Here is a 20540-nt window from a genome sequence, read left to right on the forward strand (position 1 = left end):
GATCGCTGGTCGGCGCGGACCCGGTGGGCCAAAGGGTCTCTTTTCCTGCTGTATCTAAAATAAACTAAAATAGGCCACAGGGAAATCGGAGGGGAATGGGGCTGATGGGAATCCATGCAAGCTGGAAATTGTTCTGGCCATGATTTCCACAAAGCATTATCATTCCACTGCTGATATTGATGTCTAGTTATGACATACAGTTTTGCAGAAACCTAATGTTTCTTGTCAGTGTTGCCCATGAATCTGATGGGTGGTGATTGACAGTGACAATGCCTGTTCCAGTATATTTGTGATGAGACATCTGACTTGCAAACAAATAACTAAAAATTAGAACAGATCATAGAATAGTACAGGCCCGCAATGTTTGGACGAACATTGTGCTGATTTTAAACAGATCACAGCTATTCCTTGGTCTTCCATATGTCTAGCCTCTTAAATACCATTATTGTATCTGCCTCCAACACCACCCAATTGCATCCCAGGCCCCCAAAACACTTTTTTAAAAGCGTACCCCGCCTATCTCCATTAAACTTTTTTCCTCTCGCATTGCTATGCCCTCTCGTGTTGGACATTTCCACCAGCAATAAAAGGTTCCACTTCTATCTAGACCTCTCAATTTTACCGTGTAGACTTCTCTCGTCTCTAACGTTTCAGAGTAAACAATCCAAGTCCATCCAATCTCGCCCTGTAGCTGAAACCCTCTAATCCATGAAGCATTCTGGAAAACCTCCTCTGCACCCTGTCCTAAGCCTCCACATCCTGCAATGGGCCGACCAGAACTACACGCAATACTCCAAATGCAGCCTAACCAAAGTCCTATAGCACTGCATCATGACTTCCTGACTCGTATTCATTGCTCCTCACAATGAAGGCAAGCATACCATATGCCTTCTTTACCACCCTATTTATTTATGCTGCCACCTTTACTGAACTATGAACTTGGACTCCAAGAGCCCTCTGCATATCAGTGCTGTTAAGGGTCTTGCCATTAACTATATACTCGCCTTACATTTAAAATGGTTTAATTTGTTTTGCAGATCAGTTTCTGGGGCTGCATTGATGAAACCTGTGCATGCAACTGTGGCTTTGGCCTTATCAATTTATGTTAATTCACTTTCTTTTTATTACATTTAATTGACTTTGTCTGGCATAGATCTTGGTTTGTGAAGTACAGTATGTTCCTTTCAATGTCTTCAATCACTCCGATATGTCTGGTTTCAAGCTTCACTGAACACAGCAGAGCTGTTTGATGTAGGATCCAGTTGGAGTTCTGGCAGCAGGAGTTGGCCATTTGCTCCCTTGATCTCACTGCCATTCACTTTCAATGCAGTTGATCAGAACCTCAGTTTGTTGCCTTTATACCATATTTTCAAGGTCTCTATGGGGTAAATAAAAGGACATCCTTTTAGCAGATAAATCAATAATTAAGGAGCAATGACATCAATTGGTAGAGGATTGGAGGAGAATTGAGAAATTATTTCACTCATTAATGAAGGCTGTGTAATATGGTAGTCAAGATAGACTGAAATCTTTATGTTGCTAAATGCTCAGATGAGTATTTGAAGTGCCATAACCTGCAGGCCAGTGTACTAGGAGCTGGCAATGGGATTTATCTAAAATTCACGTTTGACGGGTATAAATTGAGTGGCCTTTTCTGCTGTAAATCTAAATCTAAGATTATGCAGTCTTTGGTTTAAAAAAACCTTTTATAAAACTCATTAATAAAATGTGATGGCCAATGATCCACTGTAATTGTGGTTTTAAAGTTGCAGTTTATAAAGCAACCGGGTTGCTTGGAAGAACGAGCAGGATGTGAGGCTTTCGTAAAGCGGGAATGCTGTGAATGATTAACTGGGCAAGGCCATGAAGTTCTGGATAGTTGCAATTTGGAATGAAGTGACAAAGTTAAAGGTAGCACTTGTTGATCTGCTCAACCTGAGAGGAGATCAAAACATCACTTTTTGGTGGTTTATAGATCATAGAGTTTTGGCTATCGTTTGTATGAGGCAATGAATTACCAAGGAAAGCAAGCGGGCAAGTCAACCCAAACGTTTCTGATCAATGTGTTTACTCCACAAGTCACATCTCAGTTTGCTGCATCTCACCGTATCAGCATGCCGTTTTCCTTCTGGTCGTGATATGATTAGCACAGTGGCATGGCTGATGGGAGGCCTATTAACGATGATGCCTCACAAACCTGGATTAGATCCTGATCTCAGATGCTGCATGTGTGGGGTTTACGTGTTCTCCCTCTGTCTGTGAGCGTGTCCTTCGGGTGCTCTAGCTTCTTCCTATATTCTAAAGACATGAGTAGTTGGGGGGGTTATTGATTATTCTAAACAGTACTTGCTTTAGGTGGTGGGATGAGTGCCAAGGTAGTTTGATCTGAAAAGTAGGGATTAATACAGGATATGGGTAAATGAATTGTTGATGGTTGGCATGGACTCGGTGAACAGAAGGGCCTGTTTCTGTGCTCTATCCTCTCGCTTAAATGCATCAGTCAATACAATGAAAATCAATAACTATATTTTTGTTTCAATCTGTATGTAGAGCTTATTTCATCCATAACCTTATTTTAACAATACTTGCATGATCCAAATAAGTTTTGCTTAACATGTGCTTTGGTTTATGAATATTTCTGAGTCCCTTTTCACTTCATGGCTTGTTCTTTGTGTTGTTCTGTATGATCGAAACTACAAATTGGAGAGATGATTGACAGTTAAGTTCCTACGCGTAAATATCACCAACAATTTGACCTGGTCCAAACATATGGGCGATTTGGCCAAGAAAGCACAGCAACACTTCTACTTTCTCAAAGACTAAAGAAATTCGACATGTCCCCAATGACTCTATTGGCAGAATCGACCTAGCACGATAACTTTCATGAGGACACTGATGCGTAGATAAAGGAGAGAAACAGGTTAAATTGTTTTATTATTTTTGCTCTGAAAAATTTCAAGATATTTCAGATACGATGAATTATTTTGAAGAACAGTGACAGTTGTCATGAGGGCAAGTGTATCAGCTATTTATCAAGAGTTCACAGAATAATGCATTCACTAATATATTAATACGTTACACCGGAACATGCAGTACTACAGAGATTTTGATTTGGTCACTTTCCTACATCATAGTGACTGCACTTAAAGTAGTTAATTCCATTTTAAGCACTTTGGAACACCCTTAGAACATTACTTTTTGTTATTAAAAGTGCTGGAGTAACTCCAGGCAGCATGTCTGGAGAACATGGATAGGTGAGATTTTGGGTCAGGACCCTTGAGTGTCATTACTTTTTGGTTATTTAAAAGTGCCATGGAGCCATGTGCTATGGAGAAAATTATGAGCAGAACAAGAAAGATTCCTGCTGTTCTTGCAATAGATCAAACGGACATTTGACATGTTTGAACCAGTAGGATTAGTATGTAGGGTAGGAAGGAAAACCATGTGCCGTCTGTATCTCGCGTTTCCCTTTCCTCTGACTCCGTCTTAAGAAGGGTCTTGAGCTGAAACGTCACCTATTCCTTTTCTCCAGAGATGCTGCCTGACCCGAGTTCCTACAGCTTTTTGTGTCTATCTTAAATATGTAAGGCCTTGTGTATCATTTGAGCAGTTGCATACTGCATATCTGTCTGCATTTTGTCCATATTCCTTCATTCCCTGCCTGTTCGTGTGTTGTTTAAATCCTCTTACGCATTGCTTTGTATCTGCTTCCACTGCACCCTCTGGCAGCACATTCAGGCACAACCTTGTTTTAAATAAACAACTTACTTTATAAATCCCCTTTAAACTTTCCCTCTCTCCCCTTAAAGATATGCCCTCTAGTATTTGCTATAAATTAATTTATTGAAATTGAAAAACCTGATATCCTTATCGGTTCTGAATCTAGACCCAACAATCAAATCTGCTGAGATTTTCCATCCTCATCTCTAAATTTTTAGAAAGGACAGAAACTCGCATGGAGGTGGTGTATTCATCGGAGTAAACAATACCATTCCTTGTTTTGAAAGAACTGACTTAGACAGCGACTCTGAGCAAATGTGGTGTCAAGCTACGCTCCAGGGTCAGTCGTTACAGAGAAGCTTTTACCGACCGCCTGACACGTAATCTGTGCCTCTTTTAGATCTTAAATCAAACATCTCCAAAATTAGCGCCTTGTCACGCTCTCCACTTATCATCCGAGGGGGGGGGGGGGGATTTCAAAGTCCCAGGTATAGATTGGTCTGATGGCACACAAAGCGAACCAAAGGGGACTCTTCAGGAAGCCCTGGCTGACCTTATTTTGGAAAATCACCTGTCCCAAAAAGTCACTTTCCCTACCAGATGTGATGATGCAAGTGGCACTGAAAATACTTTAGATTTATTGTTGACTTCGCATCCAGACTTAATTTCGGAGGTTGCAACGTGTGCTGGAATCAGCGATCATTTTATTATTCAAGCAACACTACACACAAAGATTAAAGTTTCTTCAAAACCACTGCGTAAAATTTCCCTCTGGAGAAAAGTGAACAGTGAGAAATTTAACAACTTGGCAGAAAAACTGAGGAAAGATTTCTTTAACCTGCATCCAGATAAAAGGATGGTAAAGGACAACTGGGTGTGGCTGACAGACTCTTTAAATTACATTGTTGTAAATCATGTTCCTCAAAAACTCTAAGGGTCCTTGGTTTTCGGCAAAACCGAATAGTCTCTGCAGTAAGAAAGAGAAGTTTTATATCCGTGCCCAAAAAAGGGGTACAAAACTGGATTGGGACAATTTTACTAGAGTACAAAAGCAAGTTGATCGCGCTATTAGGAGTACTCATAGACAACATGTTTCTTCCATTCTTGAGGGGGAGCAACCCAAGGCGTTTTGGAGATATGTGAAATCTAGACGGACAGTCAACACCCGGGAAGATACGGAGCCTTCATCATTCGCAGATCTACCACCCAGCCCATATGCTATTGAAATTGAGCTTGAAGGTGTAAAGAAGTTACTGCTCAACATCAATACAACAAAAGCTTGGACCTGACCAAATACAGATCGCGGCCGAAGAACTGGCTCCTGTTTTGCAGTTCATTTTCCAACAGTCGCTTGACTCAGGTGATGTTCCGCTGGATTGGAGGAAGGCTAACATCACTCCTCTCTTTAAGAAGGGTTCAACCACTAACCCGGCTAATTATCATCCTGTTTCATTAACAAGCACTTGCTGCAAATTACTGGAGCATATAACCAATAGTAATCTGATGAGACACCTTAGCAAACATAGCATACTTGCTGGCAACCAACATGCATTTAGGAGGCATAGATCATGCCTCAGCTTATCCTGACAACAAATGACCTGGCCAAGAACCTTGACAGCAATGTTGTCAGGGATTTAGAAGTACTAGACTTTTCTAAAGCATTTGATGTCATCCCACACCAGAGACTGCTTCGGAAGCTTGACTTCTACGGTGTTCATTCCAACGCGAAACAATGGATTTCCAGTTTTCTGACAAAACATCTTCAGCGCGTGTGTGTGAATGGAAAAAGCTCTGATTGGCATCCAGTGTTAAGTGGTACACCTCAGGGCACAGTACTGGGCCCTCATCTGTTTTTGCTGTACATTAATGACATCCATGAAAAAGTCACAATCATGATCAGACTATTCGCTGATGATTGTTTGCTGTTTCGTCAAATTAAGTCAGCTGATGATAAAGATGCTCTCCAAAAAGATCTCGATCCTATATTTGAGTGGTCACAACAATGGGGGATGCAGTTCAATCCTTCCAAATGGTGTCACCAGGAGGAGGAAACCAGGCGAAACATCATATAATATCCTTGGTGCCACCATTGACGAATCCAAACAGACCAAGTATCTTGGCATCAAATTACAGAACGATCTACGTTGGAATGATCAGACTCTTCATGCAACGGTGAAAGCAACAGGTGTCCTAAATTTTCTGAGACGCAACTTTTATCATTGTTGAACTTCTATCAAGGAGAAGTTATACTTCACCCTTGTTAGACCACATTTGGACTATGCAGTTGCAGCATGGGACCCATACACAATTAAAAACATTTCTTCCATAGAACATGTCCAAAGACAGGCAGCTCGTTTTGTTACAAATACCTATGAGAGAGAAGCGAGTGTTACCGAACTTCTAAATTCATTGGGGTGGAACACGCTCCAAGACAGACGTAAAGCCCACCGTTTGACCTGTTTTTACAAAATCTTAAATGGTCAGCTCAACATAGATTACCACATCTACACCAAACCCAAACCTATCAGGAGTAGACGAGGGCATTTGATTCAATTTGACATACCAGCTATCAAGACAGATGTGTATAGCAATTCATTCTTCCCTCGCACAATTAAAGCATGGAATAGTGTTCACCCTACTATAGTTATTCAACCAGATGCAACCAAATTTAAGGCAGCTCTTCTCCAAGAAGCCCTTCTTGCTTAAATCCATACCCCGCCACCTCCAGTTTAAATTCCATTTGGAATATTTTGGAGAACCAAGAACCGAGACACTGGGGTATCCTGGGAAAAAGACGTACTCAATCTACTGTACATATGTCTTTCATAATTTTATATCCTGCAATCATTTTGCCCATCATCCTTTGGTCTAGAGAAAACAATCCATTCGTCCAATAGGTATTACAAAATGCTGGAGTAACTCAGCAGGTCAGGCAGCATCTAGGAGAGAGGGAATGGGTGATGTTTTGGGTCGAGACCCTTCTTCAGACTGGGTCTGCCATGATGTGGAGCTCTTCCGTCGCCTCCGCCTCCGAGCCTTTTTCCATGGGAAGGAGTCCTCACCACCCAGTGATGACCCCTTCTCCCGACCCAGCGGACCCCATCCTCGGACCCCCCCGGTTGGCCAACTACCCTCACTAGAACTTTTCATCTCCAACTGCTGGCTGGACATTAACCACCTCAAATTCTCCACTCCCCTGACTCACTCTAACTCTACATCGACGAGACCAAACGCAGGCTCGGCGATCGTTTCGATCAACACCTTCACTCAGTCCGCCTTAACTAACCTGATCTCCCGGGGGCTGAGCACTTCAGCTCCCACTCCCAGTCTGACTTTTCTGTTATGGGCCTCCTCCAGTGCCATAATGAGGCCCACCGGAAATTGGAGGACCTCGTATTTCACTTGGGCAGCTTGCAGCCCAGTGGTATGAACATTGACTTCTCCAACTTTAGATAGTTCCTCTGTCCCTCTCTTCCCCTCCCCCTTCCCAGTTCTCCCTCTATCTTCCTGTCTCCACCTATATCCTTTCTTTGTCCCGCCCCCCCCTGACATCAATCTGAACAAGGGTCTCGACCCGAAACGTCACCATTCCTTCTCTCCTGCATTTTGTGATACTTTCTCTAACGCCCTGTCTGATTTCAGTTTCCTAAACTTTACAAATGCCTCCTTTTTCTTTGACGAGATTTGTAATATTGCTTGTCATCCAAGTGTCCTGAATTTTGGCATTCTCGTGTTTCTTCCTCAAGAACATGCTGGTCCTGATTTCTGACCAGCTCCTTCAAACGACATGGAAGAATTCCATTTATAGAACTGGGGAATGACAGTGATTATCTTGTACCACTTTATGTGGCTTTCTGCGCTGATAAATCTGTTTCAGCTAGCGTGTATGTATCAAATTAACTTGAAGAAGCAAAATTAATAGAAATCTTTAAAACAATTCCACGCTTTATTTAATTATCTAATCTTGTTTTGATACTTGTTTTCCCTAGGTCTCCCCCTACGGATCTTTCTGCTGGGATGTCCGTGCTCGATCAATCTGTTCTACCACAGTCGTCGTCATTTGTATTCCGACCTAACCCATGTCCCACCAGCTTCAACAATAATGTTTCTTCTCCTGTGTGTCATAATCAGAACATGATCTCATTCAGAACAAGTGTATCCAACTCTATGACCAACACAATGACTATTCACCATGACACGGCTACCTCAAACTCTTCCTCAGGTTCAACACCACCATTCAATGGCCTTCAAGTCCTTGGTCATTCCCACTCTTCAAGATCCAGTGGCCAAAGGCACATCATTCCAGAAGCCTCTAATAACATTGTTTCAAATATGACAATGGGACGATATGTGAACAACGACTTGATGGGCGGTCGCATCGGATTGGCACTTTTTGGCATTTCTAGCGGCAACAGAGCTTTGTTTAAAAGTATTCAAGAGGAGAGTGGCTGCACCTTGCTTTACATTGTAGAGGACTGCATTCAGGATCTGGAAAGTGCCTTCAGTGCAGATGTTCTTGCGAATACCAGGGTGGTACGTGGGCAGGATGCGGACATTGTGCTCAATGACCAATGGTATGGTTATATGCTCTCAGTTCATCAGAGACCTTCCTGTATTGGAGCTTTGTGTATTTCAGAAATTTACCAATTTGCTTTCTTTCACAGATATTCTGGGCAGAGCCACAGCTATCCAAAGGTGCAACAAGCTATCTTAATCCTTGCCATGCTTCAACTTCAGCAAATGGTCAAAATCATCAGAAGAAATAGAACCAGGAGTAGGCTGTAGGGTCTCTCGTGCTGCTCTGCCATAAAGTTATGTCAGACCATGGTTGACACTTTATCCCAACCCCACTTTCCTGCACTATGATTCCCTTAATGTCTAACAATCTATCGATATATAACTTGAATACACTTAGCAACTAATCCTCCAAAGCTATCTATGGTAGAAAATTCCAGAGATTTACTATCCTTCAGGTGAAACCAATTTCTTATCATTGATGTTCTGATAGATTCCCGGATCTTGACACCTAAGCTGAGGAAGCATGTCTACATCCATCTTGTCAAGCCTGTAAGAATTTTGTATTTTTTTTAATCGGATTGCCTCTCATTCTTCTACATTTCAAATTTATTTTTGCTCAACAAACCTGCCGTACCAGAAACCAATCTGATGAAGCTCTGCTGCTCTTACTCTAATGCAACAATTCCCTCCTTGGGTAGGGAAACTCAACCATCTTCCTGATGCAGTCCCATCATGTTCCTAAATTACTGCAGCTAGATATCCTGCTTTTGTAATCGGTTCCCCTTGAAATACAGCCCATTTTGCCTCAAAACTGTTATCTTTCTGCTTCATGTTACCCACCAACATCTTTCAGTGGCTCACTGCATTAAAAATATCCCCCTTTTTCTATTTATTCTATCAAAAGGGATTATCTATTTTGCCACATCATATTCCATCTGCCACGCCCCTGCCAATTCACTTGGCCTGTATCTATTCTGAAGCCTTTATGTATTCTCCTTGAAAATATTTGGCCTTGGAGTCTCCTTGGAGACTTTTGGATGGGCTCATTGATATGGAGGGATATGGATTTCGTGCAGGCAGTTCAGAGTTGGTCTTATGTGGGCCAAAGGACCTATTCTTGTGCTATGCTATTGCATCCTCCTCACAGATTACAATGCATCAGCTTTGTATCAGTAGCAGATATGGATATGTTACACTTAACCCCTTCATCCAAATCACTGGTGTAGATTGTGATCAACTGAGGCTGGACCACCGATTCCTGTGGCACTCCACAAGTCACAGCCTTCCAATTTCTCTCTCTTTCCTGTCTAATTTGCTATCTCCTAATTTGTAGGAACTTTATAGAATATGTGGAATTTTGAAATTCCACATATTAGACCTCTGAATACATTATCTCCAAACCCAGCATCTTAAAATGCCTTTCATTACATTCTGGGCAGATATTTATTTTCAAACCCATTAATTTCTCCAAACTAATTTCTTTACTGATGTTAATTCCCATGAGCTCTTTCAAGCCTGTAGTTCCTCTCAATTTTTAAGAGGATTTGTTGTGACATTTATTAAAATACTTGCTTAATTTCTCTTCCATTTCTTCGTTACCTACAATTTTCCTGAACTCTGTCCGTAAGGGACACACATGTTTCTTTATATCTCACAGCCTTAGTATTTTCTTTCTGACATGGTTGCATCTGTAGAACATGCTGTCTCTTTTTACATAGACAGAAGGAACTGAAGATGCTAGTTTTCAAAAAAAGACTGCTCGAGTAACTCTGGTCAGGCAGCACCTCTGGATCACTGCATTTGGTTCTCCCGATGTGGCCTCCTTTACATTGGTGAGACCAAGCATAGACCAGGCGACTATTTCACCGAAAACGTGCACGTTCCACCAAGGCCTGCTGGGTCTCCCAGTTGCTATACATTTTAACTCTCTAACTCATTGCCATACCAACCAATCCTGGTACTCTTCCACAGCCAGAGGGAGACCCAACACAAACTGGAGAAACAGCACCTTATATTCTGCTTGGGTAGTTTACAACACAATGGTATGAACATTGAATTCTCCAATTTTAGGTAACTAAGCAGAAACAACTCTTTCCCCTTCCCCATGTCCCCTTCCACCTCAATCCCTTCCTTTGAATTCACTATTCGAGAAGGCAGGCACAGGTTACTGATTGTAGATGATCAGCCATGATCATAATGAATGGTGGTGCTGGCTCAAGGGGCCAAATGGCCTCCTCCTGCACCTATTTTCTATGTTTCTTTATGTCTCACAGCCTTTGTCTTCTTCCATCTCTGACTATTGTCCACCCTGCCAATCAAAACCTCCCTTGCGTATATTCACCTACCACTTGCCTGGCATGTTCTCCTCTTCCAGCTTCCTCCCACCACTACAACCAGTCTGAAGAAAGGTCCAGATCTGAAGCATCACCTATCCATGTTCTCTAGAGATGTTGCCGGAGCCGCTGAGTTACTCCAGCATGTTGTGCCAGTTTGATTGTGTTTCTCAATGAGTAACTCTCATTTCCTTTTATTTTTCTTATTAATCCCTTTGAATTCTGAAATATTCCCAGTTCTCACCTTTGCTGTTTTTTATTTGCAACAGTAAAAGCTTCTTATTTTGAACTAACAGTATCTTTGACTTCTCTTGAAATACACAACTAGACCACATTTGCTGTTGAGTGTTTTGACTCTGAGATATTACTAAACAATGTATTAATTATTTTAGAGTCAGCCATTGCTTATTTACTGTCATAACGTTGATTAATATGCATCTGCTTTTTATTGAACCAACTGGATTGTTGGAACAGTTAAGGTAAATGCACCAAGTTTGCTTGATGGCTCTCGGGAGATATTCCACATTATTTCCCCTTAAATCAGCTACAATTCATTCTGTTTACTCTTTTGCATGGTTTGGTACTCTACCAGAAGAAAAAGCATGATCCATTGAAAAAGATGATAATACATAAGCTTTGTTTATTTACCTTTTATACATTCATATGAACATTGTCAATATTTTTTTCATGAATATCCCTCTAAGTGGGGAGGTCCTCAGCAAACCAGTGAGCTAGAGCCTTTACCTAAGTGGCCGTTTGTCATCTACTAGTCCCGAATGTACGCACAGCCAGGGTGTGGCTGTCTTTGCCATGGTAACTGAATTCCATACCCCTATCAATGAAGCAAATACTCAGGCTTGTTAGCCATTTGTCGAACAAGAGTGATTTAAAAACTAACTAGAGAGTTCCATCTTATATTTTTCTCCTGGATACCATTGGGACCTTTCAATAGACCTGATGAGGCTCTTCAGCAAAGTCTCTTAATTCCTATGCTGTAAATTGTATAATGGAGCAATAACTGAAAATGATCCCATCAGGATTGGTTATTTTCTGTACTTCTTTACCATTATTCATTGAGATATATTGTTTGAACATTAGAAGGTATTTTGACAAGTATCACCCTGTCTTTAACTTAAATTTCAAAATCCTAATTGTATTGGTTGCAATTGCTCAATCCAGATGGGTGAAAGCCATTATGGATGTTAGCACCACTTGTATATAATTTTGTCTGTTATTTTACAACATTATTTTACAATTTCAGTAGTTGTGGATTTGTGAGTATTTGTGCTAAAGAAGCTTATAGAATATCTGGAATGAATATCAAACGGATATGCTAACTGAAGTCAATAAATTGGAATAAAAAGTTAACAACAATGAGGATGGCAATGAAATCCTGAACTGTCATCAAACACATCCTTCCAATTTGCTAAATCATGTTGGGCAAGGAATTCTGCTCTTTAACTTGTCTGGTTCGGATGTGATTCCTGGGCCCGCAACAATGTGGTTGGCTCTTAATGCCGTTTTGTTATTGGTGTTCGGTTAATATTGTCACAATTGTAAATATAGAGTGAAAAACTTTTTTGTGTGCGATTTGGGCAAATCATACCATATCAGGTACTGCAAAAGAAAAAGAGTGCAGAGTATAATATTGCGGCAACAGAAAAAGTGAAATAAAACAAGTGGAAGGACCACGGAAGATAGGAAAATTGGGGATTTATCCCTAGCATACAGGAGGTCCATTTAAGAGTGGGCATAACAGTGGGGAAATCCTGGTCTTGAATCAGTTCATGATGGTGAATATAACATATAACATATAACAACTACAGCATGGAAACAGGCCTGTCCGGCCCTACCAGTCCACGCCGACCATTCTCCCTGACCTAGTCTCATCTACCTGCACTCAGACCATAACCCTCCAATCCCCTCCTATCCATATACCTATCCAATTTACTCTTAAATAATAAAATCGAGCCAGCCTCCACCACTTCCACCGGAAGCCCATTCCATACAGCCACAACCCTCTGAGTAAAGAAGTTCCCCCTCATGTTACCCCTAAACCTTTGTCCCTCAATTCTGAAGCTATGTCCCCTTGTTGGAATCTTCCCCACTCTCAAAGGGAAAAGCCTACCCACGTCAACTCTGTCCGTCCCTCTCAAAATTTTAAAAACCTCTATCAAGTCCCCCCTCAACCTTCTACGCTCCAAAGAATAAAGACCTGTTCAACCTCTCTCTGTAGCCTAAGTGCTGAAACCCAGGCAACATTCTAGTAAATCTCCTCTGTACCCTCTCCATTTTGTCGACATCCTTCCTATAATTTGGCGACCAGAACTGCACACCATACTCCAGATTCGGCCTCACCAATGCCCTGTACAATTTCAACATTACATCCCAACTTCTATACTCGATGCTCTGATTTATAAAGGCAAGCATACCAAACGCCTTCTTCACCACCCTATCCACATGAGATTCCACCTTCAGGGAACAATGCACAGTTATTCCCAGATCCCTCTGTTCCACTGCATTCCTCAATTCCCTACCATTTACCCTGTACGTCCTATTTTGATTTGTCCTACCAAAATGCAGCACCTCACACTTATCAGCATTAAACTCCATCTGCCATCTTTCAGCCCACCCTTCCAAAAGCCATTGTCAGCCATTGGATGATGGTTTAAGGCACACTGACTTGTTTTACTTGGCACTTAGATGATAATGGTCATATTACAGATTGGAACAATAAATGGGAGTCAGGTGAGGTTAAGGATGTCCATAAATACTCCTGGCATATGGTCTGTGCAGGTTTGAGGACACGGCCAAGAATTCCATCCTCTGGCTCACTCTCACGAAGGGCAGCCTTATCGTGGATACAGATCAACTTGAGACTCATTCCAGTGACCTTCTGTTCAAAACAAGTAGCGAATGCATTTGGCTCATTGGAGAGGAATACATTGTTGCCAACGATACTGCCTAACTTTATAGCCCATTCCCATGCAGGCCTTGTCACAATCGAAGGTCTGCAGAGTCATTTAGTTCAAGGTCAAAAGGATAGATGGGAAAGGCTGCCCTATATTTGAGATGGATGGGCCAAGTAAATATGCCATTGGTAATATTGTAGTTAATATGCATTCTATTGGTGTTTATATTTAATGTAACAGATGATAATGTTTTGCAACAACCTTCCTTTGTGCATTAGAATTAGAACATTTCAATGTTATATTTTATCCACAATTAGGAATGGTGATCTAGTTTTGTGATCGTCATGCTTTTCAAGTTAACCTATAAAGATTACTGTTTCCTTTTCATTTGTATAGTGTCTCAGGAGTCATTATTTGCTCGCTGGCAGAGGAAGGCTCGGAAGTTGTTCTGGATGCTTTACGCGCAGGTATAGTGTGTATTGGATAAATGTGGATGGGAATTGGAGGGGAAAGAAAGGATGATGTTGAGGGACTAATGTTTGACAGTTTGCTGTCAAGTTTAGGAAAGTATGCATGATATGATACGGTTATGCGACCGAATTTGATATCATAATCATACTTTATTAGCCAAGTATATTTTGCGACATACGAAGAATTTCATTTGCCATACAGTCATACCAATTAAAAAGCACGTAACACACAAAATACATTTTAACATAAACATCCACCACAGTGACTCCTCCACATTCCTCATTGTGATGGAAGGCGAGAAACGTTCAATCTCTTTGCTGCACATTTATCCTCCAGCAACCTAGTAGTTTATTCTGGAGTAATAGTTTGAAAATAAAACTATAGATGCTAGAAATATGAAATACAAACATCGACCAGGGCTCTGGGACTCCAAGCCACCTGGAGCCAGTGGATCCATTCTCACAGCCAACTTCCGTGGCCGATCAGCAGGCTGAATTTGCTTGCTGTGCCTGGGGTTCTGGAATTCTGGCCCGGCTGGAGCCGGCAGATCCGTTCCCATAGCCGAGTTCCGAGGCCAAATTTATGGGCCGATATCTCATCTCCTTGGCGGACCGATACCGTACCGTTGGGCTCCTCTGGGAGGCCATGACCTCTTGGTCCGGCAAAACGGATAATCCAGAAAGGCTCTGGAATCAAAGGTGCTGGAATTCAGTAATGGACCTTATTCCGTAATTTCTATTTCTTATTAAAGCAGTGCTGTATAGCCTTGCAGAGCAGGATTTTGTCCCTTTTTCATCTCCCCAACCTTCCCTAAAGGCAGAAAATCAGAACAGTCTAGCCTCTTGAAAAAAGTAAACACGGTAAACTCTCATTGTACAAACTATTGGGGGGAGGAATAGTGTTCGTTGTTGCCGATTGTCTGTTATAACAGAGTAAGAGATTATCATTGTAGGTAGTTGAACTGCAGATGATGGTTAATACTCAAAAGGACACCATGCTGGAATAACTCAGCAGGTCAGGCAACATCACTGTAGAGCATGGATAGGTGACTTTGGGACGTTGCTTCAGACTGATTCAGTCTGCTGAGTTAATCCAGCACTTTGTGTTGTTAAACCTTAAATAGGTGCCAATGCCACTGATCTGCACGAGTGAGCACTTCTTCATCCACCGCACGGTCCGGTGACGTGGCTGTTGTTGCAGCTCACATTGTAGCCCCTGGCCGCCAGCGCCTTCTTTGAGCCGCTGCCAAGAGGATGCACTCGATCACCTTGGGGCTCCCTCTTCTCGCCTACTGCTGATTCCAGCGTGATGTTGGCAACTCTGGGGAAGAAAGAGGTGGGGGTGGGGGAAGAGGCAGAGCGGACAGAGCGACTGGAGAAGGGGGAGGCGGCAGCAGTGGGTGAGCAGGGAGTGGACAAAGCAACGCCGACAGGCAGCAGCTAGTGGGAGGGGAGGGAGTCCCATGGTGACCGAGCACATCCTGTCGGTAGTGGCGGCCCGAGGAAAGCGCTATTCCCAGGGACTACAATGTGAGCCACAACAGCAGCTGCATTAGCCAGACCCCATGCGGTGGCTTGTGAGTCGAGTGGCGTTGGAAGTCGGGGCTCTCGGCAGCCTGCAGGACAATGCGAGCCATAGGTGGCATCACTAGGTCCGTCCGCTATAACCAAAATCCATTGTAAAGGGTCCGTTAACATGAAGGGTTACTATAATGTTTCTTGTTTTAGTAATTCTTCTCAATATCCATGTTTGTATTTCCGCCGAAGATAGAAACAAAAATCTGGAGAAACAGGCAGCGTCTCCGGAGGTTGGAAATAGGTGAAAAGCATGGCTAAGAATGGATATTAATATGAAGACATTTAAATATATCAGCAAAATTAATGGAAAGCAGCTGGGTAATATCTATACACCATGCTGGGTCATGATTTCTTCATTTGAAGAAGGACCCACCCATAAAACTGACCACTGTACATCAATGTAACTAAACCCTGCTTATTGCATAGATATGGAATCTCTTACAACTTGTTTATTTATTTTGTCCAGTATTTATCGTGTTTTAATCGTTTCCCTCTCAAAAAGATGATTCCTGTGAACTACTGAAACTATGAAATGTTTCTGTATGGCGTTGCAAAGTTATCTTCTGCAATTTTTAACTTGGGTTATTCACATGGTGGACAAAAATGCATCATTCAGATGAATTATTTTTAATGATACCAAGAAAAATCAATTAGATTTTCTTCCGAACAGTATGGTATATTTTTTTGGGGGGAAATGATTCTGCTTCATTGCGTTGCTTTATTGTGTTCGTTAATTTATGATTTTATGTTTGAGATTAAGTGTATTTTAGTAGAAGGTTGAAATGTTACCCAAGGTGTACAATGTCCTAATTACTATCTAAAGCAGCTACTCTGCTCCAATGCATTAATCCAGTATTTATCAAAATACAGAAAAAAAATCCTTGTATCTAGTACTTTGAATCAATGATGCTCTTTATTTTTCAGGTAAAGGAGTATTTTGTGAAAAGCTGCTGAGTTTAGACAAACAGATTGCTGAATCATGCTTTGATGAAGCTGCAAGAGTTGGAAAACCACTGGTCTGTGGACTGTATAAGTGAGTAGAATAATTTGGGTGGAAGTATAAAGCCCGAATCTAGAATATTACATTGGTAGCTTACTTGATCTTGTTATCAGAGTAAATGTAATACAGACTGGGAATATTTTCCGTTTGATCCTCTGCCTCTGTTGCTACTTGATCTCCGCTGGCTGAAGAGTCGGACAGCAAAATCAGCTAAGAATCCTGAATCTGCCCACAGCTGGGAATTGTTTGTATTTGATTATAATGAACAGGTTCATTATAAACACTGTTTGCACTTGTTCAAAGGATGTTACAATATCTTTTAAATAGTGAATCCTTAAGTCGAGATTGGAATGTCATTTATTTGGGAATCTGCAAAGATTGCTTGTTTCCAGACTCCTGTTGATTCCTTTCTAAATTCAATAAATTTATTTTGATATTGTTTTCTATTGCACTTCATTATCAAACAAGACTCTGCTTGTTAATATAATTGACCATTTTCTATTTCCATGCAGACGTTTTGATCCTGCTGTCCAGTTCTTGTACAAAAAGGTTCACAACAAGGCTCTGGGAAGGATTCAGCGAATTATCAGTGTCAGTAAGACCTATCCTTCTCCGGCTTTAAGCTATATTAAAAAGACAGGTATGACATTGCAAAAGCAAGTTGGATTTTCTGATTTAAAATTTAGAGTGATATGTGTAAGGAAAATAAGGGAAACTGATTTGGTGCGTCAAGTTAAGGCTTCGTCGAAGTTGGAAATCTATATATATTACCAAAACTCTCATCTTGTTTGTCCCGTTGTCTGTGCATTTCTTGTGTGCTTTTTTCTTCCATTTGTGTGTGTGTGGTTTTCACCTGCACACACACGATAGTGGGGAGGGGGTGGGGGGCAGGGGAGAGGGAGTGGGGGAGGGAAGGGTGCTCGACCAATGCAGGAGAGGCTTTGGGTCCACTTCGCTCTGGCTGTAGCGCTGGTGGCCGAGGTGAATGGCACCCTCTCGCCCGCCCACGACCCCGGCAATGGGCTTCGTCAGAAGAGAGGGATCGTCAATTGGGGGAGGGTTGCCTCAGGACAGGCCCGGAGGAGAGATTTGGACCCAACGGGACCACCTCAGTAGTAAGTAATAAAAATAGTAAATCAAAGTACTGCCAATGCTGGAAATCTGAAATAAAATGCAAAAATCCAGAAGCAGTATTTGTGCAAGATAAACTAATCTCAACTGCCTGCACATGATCCATATCCCTCGTTGTAGACAACATCCACTGCCCTATCCTTACCGATCACCTTTATCGCCGCCTCGATTAAGTTAGTAAGACACAACCTGCCGTATACAAAGCCATGCTGACCGTTCCTAATTAACCCATTTTCTTCCAAATGGGAGAGTGTCTCCTCCAATAACGTCCCTACCACTGACGTGAGGCCCGCCAACCCATAATTCCCTGATTCTCTCCATTTCATTTCTTAAACAAAGGAAAATACATTTGTGTGTGTGTCTCTCGCGCTCTCGCCTTCTCTTCAGCAGAAAGACAATACATGATTACAATTGATCCATTTACAGTATAAGGCAATGACGTTTAGTGGAAGGTAAAGCCAGAAAAGTACGATCAAGGGACATTAAAGGTAGATAGTAGTTCAGCACTGCTCTCTGGATGTGGTAGGATGATTCAGTTGCCTGATAACAGCCGGGAAGAAACTGCCCCGAATCTGGTGGTGCGTGTTTTCACACTTCTATAACTTTTGCCTGAGCGGAGAAGAGAGAGTGGCCAGGTGCGACTTGTCCTTGATTATGCTCCTGCCCTTGCCGAGGCAGTGAGAGATATAAATGGAGTCAATAGAAAGAAGGTTGGTTTGTGTGATGGTCTGGGCTGCAACCACAATTCACTGCAATTTCTTGCGACCTTGGATGGAGCTGTTTCCAAACCAAGCTGTGATGCATCCTGAAAAAATGCTTTCTATGGTGCATCTGTAGAAGTTGGTGAGAGTTGTAGGAGACATGCCGAACTTCCTAAGTCTTCTAAGGAAGTACTAATTCAGACTGATTCAATCTGATGATGGGTCTCTACCTGAAACATCACCAAATTCCTTCACTACAGAGATGCTGCCTGTCCCGCTGAGTTACTCCAGTATTTTGTGTCTATCTTCGGCTCGAATGGAGTCCCTGGCCGCGTCCATGATACCTGTGCAAATCAGCTGGCAGAGGTATTCACAGACACCTGTAACTTCTCACTGCTCCATTCTGAGATTCCCCCACCTGCTTCAGGAAGACCATTGTTCATTCTGCTGCCAAGGAAAACTACAATAGCATAAACATGACTACCATCCAGTGGCTCTAACATTCAGCATCATGAAGTGCTTTGAGCGATAGATTTAGGCGCACATTAACTCCAGCCTCCCAGCCAGCCTTGATCCACTGCAGTTTGCTTACCTACGCAAGAGATCCACAGCAGACTCCCTGCCTCTAAACTAATCGCTGGAACACCTAGACAACAAGGATTCCTACGTTAGACTCTTATTGACCATGGCTCTGCTTTCTATGCCACAATTGCAGTTAAATTCATCTCTAAATTCATGTATCTAGGAATCACCATCTCGACCCCCTCCCCCTGCCAGTGTATCCTCTACCTTCCAATCACTATCTGTGAGGATAGGTGACAACATCTCCACAATAATTCGGCTCTACCTCCATCTACAAGTAGACATTTCTGTGGTGGACCAGATGGTGAACATAAGATGGAGTACAGGAAGGAGATGGATAGCTTAGTAACATGTGCAGGAAAGAATTGCAGATGCTGGTTTAAATCAAAGGAAGACACAAATTGCTGGAGTAACTCAGCAGGTCAGGCAGCATCTCTGGAGAGAAGGAATGGGTGACGTTTCGGGTCGAGACCCTTCTTCAAACTGATGTCGGGGGAGTGGGCGGTACAGAGATAAAATATAGTCGAAGACAGTAAAACTGGTGGGATAACGGGGAAGCAGGAGGGAATGGAGAGAGAGGGAAAGCAAGGGCTACTTGAAGTTCAAGAAGTCAATATTCGTACCTCTGGAGTGTAAACTAACCAAGCAAAATATGAGGTGCCTTCCTCCAATTTACGCTGGGCATCACTGACAATGGAGAAGAGACCCAAGACAGAAAGGTCAAGTTGGGAATGGGATGGGGAGTTAAAATGCTGAACAACCAGGAGATCAGGTAGGTTTAGGCGGACTGAGTGGAGGTGTTCAGCAAAACGATCGCCAAACTTGCGCTTGGTCTCACTGATATCCTGTAGTTAACACCTGGAACAGCGGGTGCAGTACATGAGGTTGGAGGAGGTGCAAGTGAACCTCTGCCTCACCTGAAAAGACTGTCGGGGTCCTTGGACGTAGTTGAGGGGGGAGGTAATGGGACATGTGCTGCATCTCCTGCAGTTGCGTCAGGGGAGTGGGCGGTACAGAGATAAAATGTAGTCGGAGGCAGTAAGACCGGTGGGAGAACTGGGGAGGGGATGGAGAGAGAGGAAAAGCAAGAGCTACTTGACGTTGGAGAAGTCAATGTTCATACCGCGGGGGTATAAGCTACCCGAGCGAAATGTGAGGTGCTGTTCCTCCAATTTACACTGGGGCTCCCTCTGACAATGGAGGAGGCCCAGGACAGAAAGGTCAGATTGGGAGGGGGAGTTTAAGTGCCAAGCAACCCCCTCTTCCTGGACTCCCCCAGATGGCCTCGACCCTCTTTAGACCTTTTCATTTCCAACTGCCGGCGAGACACCAAGAGTCTCAATTTCCACTCCCCGAACCTACTCTAACCTCTCCTCCCCTGAACGTACAGCCCTCCGCTCACTCTGCAGCCACTCCGACTTGATAATCAAACCCACCGACAAGGGAGGTGCCGTGGTAATCTGGCGCGCTAACCTCTGAGGCCAGGCAACAACTCTCAGACACTTCCTCCTACTTATCCTTGCACCATAATCCCACAGGTAAGCACCAGGCCTTAATATCTCACACCATTTCTGATTTCATTACTTCCTCCAAAG

General features: G+C 42.7%; 2 protein-coding genes across 6 annotated transcripts in view; one reads left to right on the forward strand and one right to left on the reverse strand.

Annotated features, from left to right (window-relative positions):
* LOC144607979 (myo-inositol 2-dehydrogenase-like) overlaps window positions 1-20540 on the forward strand; it is a 66475-nt gene that overhangs the window by 20508 nt on the left and 25427 nt on the right. For 3 of the 4 annotated variants that reach the window (XR_013549154.1, XM_078425164.1, XM_078425163.1), the window contains exons 2-5: window positions 7710-8294; window positions 13880-13950; window positions 16456-16564; window positions 17044-17171. Coding sequence is in view for 3 of the 4 variants with exons in the window: in XM_078425163.1 (XP_078281289.1) it covers window positions 7710-8294; window positions 13880-13950; window positions 16456-16564; window positions 17044-17171 (893 nt within the window). In the remaining variant the exon portion in view is untranslated. The remainder of the gene's footprint in view (window positions 1-7709; window positions 8295-13879; window positions 13951-16455; window positions 16565-17043; window positions 17172-20540) is intronic. The other variant, XM_078425165.1, reaches the window with a different exon arrangement.
* LOC144607980 (uncharacterized) overlaps window positions 1-20540 on the reverse strand; it is a 36776-nt gene that overhangs the window by 5626 nt on the left and 10610 nt on the right. Inside the window, exon 2 of one of the 2 annotated variants that reach the window (XR_013549155.1) lies at window positions 1026-1378. The exons of the other annotated variant lie outside the window; for it this stretch is intronic. The gene's annotated coding sequence lies outside the window, so the exon portion shown is untranslated. Of the gene's footprint in view, window positions 1-1025; window positions 1379-20540 lie in introns of those variants that run through there. 2 annotated transcript variants of the gene reach the window in all.

This window comes from Rhinoraja longicauda, chromosome 30 (assembly GCF_053455715.1).
Source record: "Rhinoraja longicauda isolate Sanriku21f chromosome 30, sRhiLon1.1, whole genome shotgun sequence".
Taxonomy (NCBI): Eukaryota; Metazoa; Chordata; class Chondrichthyes; order Rajiformes; family Arhynchobatidae; genus Rhinoraja; species Rhinoraja longicauda.